The sequence below is a fragment of the Neoarius graeffei genome, chromosome 9 (assembly GCF_027579695.1).
Source record: "Neoarius graeffei isolate fNeoGra1 chromosome 9, fNeoGra1.pri, whole genome shotgun sequence".
Classification (NCBI taxonomy): domain Eukaryota; kingdom Metazoa; phylum Chordata; class Actinopteri; order Siluriformes; family Ariidae; genus Neoarius; species Neoarius graeffei.
In genome coordinates, this window is record NC_083577.1 from 84,436,049 (window position 1) to 84,445,425 (window position 9,377).

At 42.0% G+C, this 9,377-nt stretch overlaps 1 protein-coding gene across 2 annotated transcripts; it reads left to right on the forward strand.

Moving 5' to 3' along the window:
* The first annotated feature begins 6,901 nt into the window (after positions 1-6,901).
* Positions 6,902-8,253, forward strand: LOC132891379 (uncharacterized). 2 transcript variants are annotated; one of them, XM_060928889.1, is made up of 7 exons: positions 6,902-7,022; positions 7,115-7,172; positions 7,258-7,311; positions 7,397-7,638; positions 7,755-7,914; positions 8,001-8,088; positions 8,190-8,253. In XM_060928889.1, the coding sequence occupies exons 4-7, from the start codon at positions 7,399-7,401 to the stop codon at positions 8,209-8,211; spliced, it is 510 nt and encodes a 169-aa protein (XP_060784872.1). In that variant the 5' UTR covers positions 6,902-7,022; positions 7,115-7,172; positions 7,258-7,311; positions 7,397-7,398; the 3' UTR covers positions 8,212-8,253. The 2 variants fall into 2 exon arrangements, with proteins under 2 accessions (XP_060784872.1, XP_060784871.1); XM_060928888.1 differs by having other exon boundaries at positions 7,115-7,311.
* The last annotated feature ends 1,124 nt before the right edge of the window (positions 8,254-9,377 follow it).

Below are 9,377 nucleotides of genomic sequence, written 5' to 3' on the forward strand. Positions count from 1 at the left end.
AATAATAAAAGTTGTTTACTTTGTTAACCTAACATGTTTTGTGTTGGCTCAATTTACCCCACACAGTGGCTCATCTTACCCCGTGCATGGGGTAAGTTGAGCCACTTGACATTTTTTTTTCAAGAGGTAATATCACTCTAACCATAAGAGCTTATCAATTATGTTTTGCTCAGATAGTAACAGTACACTTTGAAATTTGGTATGGTGTGTAGACTGGAAGCAAAAATGGCTTTAACATGTAGTTATGATGAAAAATGTAAAAAGTGGCTCATCTTACCCCACTCTCCCCTACTTTCAGCAATGATTAATGGATATATTTGTCACATTAGGTAGCTTATGTCTACTGCAGTGCATTGTTGCATCAAATGGCATTTAAGATCTAGGCCTAGTAATGTTTATGTACACATGCTGTTAGTACAAGTTACATACTAGGCCTACATTTTATTCACTGACTAAAATAATTGATAATAATTATAATAGTTTTTCAAACATTATTTAGATTTTGGCTTATTTTATTTCTATTTCCTTGATAAAAGGTAGTACACATTTTCATCATCAGCAGTGATGTTGCCTGTAATGGCTGATATATTTCCCAAAAGATGTAAAACTCAATTTCACTTGTTCAAATATATCAATGATGATAGAAAGATTTAATTGAAGCAATGTCAATTAAAATTGTAAGTTGTTTTGATCCCTATGAAGTGCTTCATGGGTCATGATGATCAGATATGTGCTTATTTTGGAGCATATATATATTTTAACTGTATCAAAATCCAATTGATGTGTTATTGTACTTTGTGACATGTGACCTAATGTGTGTACTGCTGTTGCAGGTAAGCCACATCCTTGGGATGAGACTGATCCTGACTGGATTCCAAGCAAGAATTTAGGCTACAGTCCCCGGACCACGTCACCCTCGAAATCTGCGAAGCGACACAGTCAACTGCTGAAAAGGAAAGCAACAGCGGAGAAGACAGAAGCTGCAATGAGTCTATTGCAGTTGAGTGTATCCTGTCCTCCGGAGGACGACAGTTGCGACATTTTGCCATTAGCAGAAAATGAAATTGATGGAGTATCTACGGAACTGAAGGAAGCTCAAGCAGAAAATGCTAGATTGAAAGAGGAAAATGAGAAATTGAAGGATCAAAATGAGTGTGCGAAGAATGCCATGCAGAAAATGAGAGCGAACAACCCTGAAGATTTTGAGGACAGTGAAAAAGTAAAATATTACACTGGGCTTCCTTCCCTTGTGTCTTTGATGGCACGGTTTAGCCTGATTGCTCCAGAAATGACTGAAAAAACTACTTGTTGTTTAACCAAATTTCAAAGGCTTATTATGACCTTGATGCGGCTTCGGCTTAACATGCCCATTACAGATCTTACCTACACATGGTGTTTCAAGGTCAACTGTGTCCAAGACATTTATAGAGACTCTTAATGTTTTCAGCACTGAAGCCTTTAGTTCGATGGCCATCTCGCGAAGAACTCCATGAAACAATGCTGATGGTATTTTTAGAAAATATTTTAGAAGGAAAATAACCTGCATTATTGACTGCTTTGAAATATTTATTGACAGGCCTTCTAATATGACGGCAAGAGCCCAAACTTGGTCCAGTTACAAACACCATAACACTGCAAAATACCTAATTGCTGTGACACCACAAGGAACTGTCAGTTTTATTTCTCGTGGTTGGGGAGGCAGAGTGAGCGACAAGCATCTGACGGCTAACTGTCAGTTTATGGACAAAATCAGTCATGGTGATGTAATTTTGGCAGATCGTGGCTTTGACATCAGGGAACTGGTAGCTCTTGTTGGTGCTGAGGTCATATATCCTGCATTTAGGAAAGGAAAAGAACAACTTTCAGCAACTGAAGTCGAAGAGACAAGAAAAATTGCAAATGTCAGGATTCATGTGGAAAGAGTCATAGGAACTGTGAGGCAAAAATATGCTTTTCTTGGTGGTATCTGCCCCATTGACTATGTCATCACTAAACTTGGAGATGATCTTTGCTATTTGGACAAAATTGTACATGTATGCTGTGCCTTGACAGATATGTGCCCTTCAGTTGTCCCTTTTGATTGAAAGTACTGACATGCATTGACATTTATCTATGACTGTTGATTAAAAACGTGATTAAAAGCATTCCTATGTGTTGCTTCACTTTGATTATCTAAAAAAAATTAAAATAAAAACAAAACAACAAACAAAAAAACATGTCTGCAGTTTATCCATTTTGTGCAAAAGATTAAGTCATATCTTTTTGTCTCTGTGGATAACCCAAGCTGCACTGATGAGCCCTGGGGTGGGCGAAACATGTTTCATATTTTATGAAAATTCTAAAACACTCCTAGAATGATTTTAACTCATTTTGGGTTCCACATTGATATAACTTAAATGTTTTTCAATTTTAAATTATCAGGGAAAGTTGCATTTAAGGAGATATTTGATATCAAAATCTATTGGTTATATGTCCAACAGGTTTTCAATATTTTTGTTTTGTTTCTTGTACCTTGGAATATGTGCCACGACAAATAAAAACTTAACAATAACGAAGGATAATTTAAAGAATTTTTGTATTGCAAATATTGCATAGCTATAAATAAACTTATATACACATGTCAAGCATGATCACTAGATGTGCCTTTTGGGGGGATTTACCCAGAAATTATTTTAATTTTTTGTGGTTTCTATGTAAACAGGACTTAGGCTGTGGCATGCCACATTTGGGTTTTTGCTTTGGGTTTGTGCTAAATGGAAATGTAACCAAATTTATTGAAAAACTAATGATGCGGGGAAAATTGATGACTTTGTCTTCTTGTTAGTATTTTTTTTAGCATTTATTAATCAAATTTTTATTTAGCATTTATTAATCAATAAATTTTAACACATTTAAAGTAATAAAAAATGCCTCAGTGGTTTGCATAGTAAATATTGTAAATTACATTATCTAACTTGTTTCCAGATTTTGTGAATACTTAATATCAATCATGATGATCCGTACATTTGGACGATATTTATTTTTATGTCTATTAAGATCATGATCTTGAAGTAAGAAAAAACATGTTTTGCCTTCCCAAGGCTCATCAGTGCAGCTAGGGTTCTTCATAATGAAGAAACTGCAGACGTTTTTTTTTTTTCAGTTTGTAATTTGTTGCCATTTGGTACATTTTTTTTTTAAAATGTTGTCAATCAGGAATTTTAGTCACAATATCAGCTACAGTTATGTCAATTTAGATCTCATCGCCGAAAGTCTTTTAGTCTTTGGAGAAAGCGTCCTTCGCTGCAGTCAGGGCAGTACCATTTACCATCAGGTTCTTCTTTCAACTTTACACAGGAGAAGTGAAACCACTCATATGGCTTGTACGAACAGTTCACAGAATCGCACTGGATCATCCGACCAGATTCTGGGCCTTGGCACAGACAATAAAGGGGCCCGTCGTCTGCCATTTCCTTCCTCTTCTTTTGTTTTCGGGGTTTTCGTGCCGCTCTGAATGTTGAACTTGGGTCGGATGTGCTCGTTGAGGGGCCGGGGATGTTGTCGCTTGAGGACATTTGTTGTGTGCCGCTGGGTTGCAGAGGTTCCGTGTTCATCTTCTTCGTGTAGACCTTCCCGACAAATTCAGGCAACACAGCTGAATCGAAGAACTTCCTTGATTTCGTGACTATCTCGGTCCAGAGTTCTGGATCTGGTTCGATCCTCTCTACAAACAGGTCACTTGCAGTCCACATCACGAAGTCACAGTAGTCTGCGTCTGTGAGGAACACTTGTGTCTGCACCTGGTAGAAGTAAGGATGGCTGCGCTTGAGTCGTAGACCATGGGGTGTCTCCTCTAAGCACGATCCCTTCCCCACTCGCACATTTTCGTCCTTCATGCAGTGGAAGCACTTGATCTCGACGCATCCCTTGCCGCAGCAGTCACACGTCACGATCCCGTCGGGAGATGCTCCGAGGTGAGGGTAATTTGTGCTGAGTACAAGACCTGACTTGCAAACTGACAAGTTCGTGTGGTGTTCTTCTGCTTTCTCAGTGTACTTTGTACGGGCAACCTCTTCATTGTCACAGCCATACTTCATTGCCTCTGAAGTGAACTTGTGCGATGTTGGGTAGCAAATCTGCATCAGGAGACTAAGTGAGGGATTATCTGGGGGGTGTTGCAGGCGGCCTTCATTCGTGATGCGGTAATGCGTCCTGTCCGGAAGCTGTGCCACATGTTACTTGAGGACTGCTCTCGTGTCGCACTTTCCACGTTCCTTGCCTCTTCAACTGTCACCGTCACCTTTTTGCCAGCACTGACACAATGTTCATGAATGTCATCCATGTTCATGTCCTCAATGTAGAGTTCAGACAGTAAAAGTGGATAGTTGGGCTGTAGAGACTGTGGCTTGTAGGTATGTGAAAAGTTAGAATCCAATGAGAGAAAAGCTGGTTTGTCAGGAAGAAGGGCTTGAAAGAAAGTGTCATAACGTGACTGTGGGATGGCACTGGCTACCTTGAGGGGGATCCTGCGGTCCTGTTGTATCACCTGATTGCCTCCATTGTCTATCTTCCTATCAAGTTGTTTCTTCATGGTCTTGGATGACATGAAGTCGATCTCAGCCAGGGGAGAGTAGGGGACAGATGTCCTAGACGCCGGTAGCATCCAGTATGCCGGCTGTTGTGTGACCGTCATTCTTTCCCTCAGTCTCGTGGCCGCTTCAACATAAAACAGCAGGGAAGCAACATGGGGGCAACATTCCCCAAGTCCAGCAATGCAGTTGCAATGTGCACACAAAATAGCATGTCTCTTGTCAACTATTATCCAGGGGTGTAGACTAGGCTGGGATAGTCTCTGTGAGTGTAACACTTTCCCTCTGATCACTTTTGTCTCTCCGTCTTCAGCAGTAAACACCGACACATCGCGGACCCAACCGGACACAAATCTATCGTATGCTTCCATACTCTTGTAGTTCTGGAAATCCTTTAGTTCACAGAATGGACTTGGGTGAAACACTAGATAGTTCACAAGATCTATGTATGTCACATGCGGCAACAAGCTGGGGTCAGCTTTCCATTCCTTCTCACTAACAGTGTATGGATCTACATTCCCAATGAAATGTACCTTCTCAGCATAACGCTCCCGTGCCTGCTTATCCAAACTTTCACAGTAGTGCTCCATCACTTCAGATGTCCAAATTCTTAAAAAATCAAAGCTTCTAAACCCTCTAAGGCGGAAACGAATCGGTGAATGTTTTACTCTATGATGTGTACTCTATGCGCGCTCTGGAGCGAGTGACTTCCAAGATGGCCGTGCCGACCGCATGGTTACTATTTTTAGCATCATCTCGGAGCACTCTATAGCTACTATAAAAGCTAATTCCATTGATTATAGTTAAGTCTTTGACTTAATGCATCCATTGTAGTCCCAGCCGCAGACACAAGTTGCCAACAAGTAATATATAATATTCTGCAACAGACCATTCTTTTGTTACACATTTGTTTTGCTTTCCTGCTCGATTGAATGCAATGCTACTGTCATGTTTGTCACACACATTCTTACCTCATCCCCAGTTTTAATCCTGTGTGTATTTTTGTCAAGTGCAAGTATGGTTGTAAACTGAAACACTGTGCTTAAATTTATGTTGTTGTAATGTTGTATTTAAATTTTCCCCGCTTTATTGCAACAGGTACACATTGTTTGCATTGTATTGCATGGTATTGCATTGTAGCCAATGAGTTCAAAGAGGTTGGCCAGACAGACCTACACAAAGGAATGGAAGAGGGCGCGGCAAGAGGTGTTGAATGTGCGAGCACTGGTGCGTGCCCAGCTGGATGCAGGAGATGCAGCAAGCAGGGAAGAGCAGGCTGCGCGAGATGCAGCAAGCAGGGAAGAACAGGCTGCGCGAGATGCAGCAAGCAGGGAAGAGCAGCCTGCGCGAGATGCAGCAAGGACAGGCCAGGCTCTGCAAGAAGCAGAGCAACAACATCATGGACCTCAACACATGCCAGAGATACAACCGGCGGAGATTGAGTTTATGGATAACGCAATGGCAGTGGTGCCATCCACATGACTGGAGACGACTGCTGAAGTAAGCGGTTTATAGTTTTTTCTTTTTTCATTTTAGAGTTTTTTTCCACCACACTGATTTCACATCTGATTTTCTTTTTTTTTAACCAAACAGCTTACAGTGCTTGTGGACAAACGTGAATGTCCGGAAGCGGGTGATGAACCTTGCTGCGCCCAACAGCAGCTGGGCAAAACATCCTATTAGAAAAGTATGGTACAAAACAGGTGAGCTATCTTTGCTATGCACTATATTGAAAAGATTGATAATTTTTTCTATGCATGGAAATACAGCTTTGTTCTTCTACTTGCTCAAAAGTCATCTCCTTACACAGATAACTACGACCTGGCAGACAAGAAATGTCTGCAATACATGGACAATTCATGCCCAGAGACAGATGATGGCACGACCAATAACCAAAAAAGGGTGCGCAGGTGTCCCCGGACATATTCCTCCAGTGAGGGTAAGGCCTCTTCAGTACAGACTGAATTATGTACACAATTCAATATTTGTTTCCCTGTCAGTACAAATTATGGTCTTTCTTTCCAGAGGAGTCCCCTCCACAGCTAAGGAAGCAGGCCAGCACTATGGGTCCATGTGAAAGCCCCGTGGGTAAGTTGGTCAAGTTATCTTGCATAGCTTGGTGCTAACATCTTTGCAGAATAACCCTGTGCATGTTATGTGACTGATCTAATTGGTTCTTCTTTTTCTTTTCGGTTCGACAGATGCCTCCACCACCATCATGTAAGCTTTTTTTCAGTTGGTTGATGTATTAGCATGGGTTTATGTTTTGAAATTACATTCATAAGAAGCCCACCATAAAAGAAATGACATTTGTATCATCTTTCTATTCAGATGTGTCAACGCCTCACAGCCATGTAACTGCCAGTCCCTCAACCCATGTCAGTCCAGCACCCAGCCGTCGGATATTGGAAGAGTCGTACATTGAGGAACAAACATCATCCGACCCAGTTGAGGGTACATTTGCTTTGAATTTTATATTTACTATCTGATTACAAGTTCCTAACCAAGAAAGCAAACACTAACAATTTTCTTTTCAAAAACTTCAGGAATGACCCATGGCGAAGAGGAGCGGGCTTCAGGCATGGCTGCCGTAATAAGGCGCAAGTACTTCATACACACTTGATGTTCACACAGGAAAAGTGTATTGGGTATAAAACTAAAATGAATTTCATCTCAATTCTACCTGTAGTCCTGGAGGAACAAAAAAGGCTCCTATTGAGGACGACGGATGACACAAAAAGAAGTAAGTACTATATACACACATTTTCACATATGATAAGTATATTATGTTCAAAAACTAAAATGAATTCTATCACAAATGTACCTAGCCATGGAAGAGCACATGGGGCGAATGACTAGGAGAATGGAGGCTATGGAGAGGAGGATGGAGGCTATGGAAAGGAGGATGGAGGGTATGGAGAGGAAATCAGAGACATTGGAGGCTGCTGTGGTCTCGAACCCGTCTCAGCCTCCTCTGCAGGAAGATGTGCTGTTGGGCCTATGCAGCACAGTGGAAGAGCTGGAGGAGCTAGACAGGAGTCTGGCTCAACCAGAAAGAAGGAACCAAATGGTAATTAATTGGACATAATTATATATGAAATAAATTGTCATTGGTAATGTATTGATTTGGCTAATGAAAGTAGACCACATAAGCTCTCCACATTCGTTTTTCTTGTTTTTTTGTAGAAACGTTTCCTTGAAAGCCTGGGAGGGGTGAATCCGGGGGCAGCCATTCGTCGCATTCTACGCCAGGTAGCTACCAACAATGTCCTGGCGCAGTACAGCCTGAGGGGGAGGAGAGCAAAAAAGCCTTTCCAGAACTTAACCCTTTGCAAAATTATAACGGGTAAGTGTTCATATATTTTCAAATCAGTGTTATGCCAAGTTTGACTGAGATTTAAATGTGTAACTTTTTTTTACTTCTATTTGTAGAGGCCTGCATGCAGAACTTCCCTGGCAAGAAGGTAGCTGATATTGAGGAGTGCATTGGGCATGCACTGAAGTTTGCACCACACAGACGGTAAATTAAACTTAAGTCTTTCTTTTATCAATCGCTGAATATTCACAATAATTAAATGAAACGTTGGCAAAGTTGGTGTTAAACGTTTTGTTTCTTATTAGGTCAGCTGGTCCTCAAGATTGAAGACGTACACCAACTTCTATGCACATGCACCCGTTTTTGGCATTTCTAAAATTTTTCTTATTTTTTTCCTTTATTGTATTTTTATTAAGGAATAGTTTTCATAATTGTCTATAGTTGTCAGATGTTTTATAATGTATAATAATGTTGCACTGTGTTGCTGATGTCCTTACCAATGTTGTATTATTGATATTTTTTTCTATTAAACTTTCTAGTCCTGCAACATTTTCCTGGTCATTCATCACTGCTTATATGTTCTGAAGTAAATAGTTGTCATGCAACCAAAACTTTTACAATGAATTACATACTACAGAAATATGACAACATTATGGTGACGGAAAGAACATTGGGGGAACACTGAGGGAACCAAACATGTAACCAACGAGGTTACTAGAATGTTGTAGGGGAACCTTGTGGGAACCAACACATAATAAACAAGGTTGGGGGAACATCAGGAGCACGTTGTAGCAGTCCATGTAGGTGGGTGGAGCACAGAAGGACGGCAGGACAGAACTGATTTCACAAACTCTCTTTTATTCAGCTTTTCAGCGTTAAATATATGTTCCCACACATGCACACACATCAGCTGTCTGGTTGTGGAGAGAGCTCCCTCTGCTCTCGCTCTCTCTCCTTAAATAGGGCGTGGTCACTGGGAAGACACACAAACACATTAATTAACAACAGGTGTAGTGATTCTGCCACTTAACTTCCCCGACTCCGCCCTCCTGTCACAGACCGATGCTAGACCACGCCCCCGCTGCCACATACCCCCACCGCTCGACTCAGGCCGGGCAGCTGTCCGGCCCGCAGCCGACTCCCCCCCGACGGGAGAGGAAGTCCGCCACGACCATCTGCGCCCCCGGCCTGTGGATCACCTTGAAGTTACAGGGTTGGAGTGCCAGATACCAACGGGTGATCCGCGCATTGGCATCCTTCATGCGGTGGAGCCACTGGAGGGGCGCGTGGTCCGAACAGAGGGTGAAAGGGCGTCCCAGCAGGTAGTACCGGAGGGCGAGGACCGCCCACTTGATCGCCAGGCACTCCTTCTCGATGGTACTGTAGCGCCCCTCACGCACCGACAGCTTGCGACTAATGTACAAGACGGGGTGATCCTCCACCTGCTGGGACAAAACGGCCCCCAGCCCTCTGTCCGACGCATCCGTCTGCAA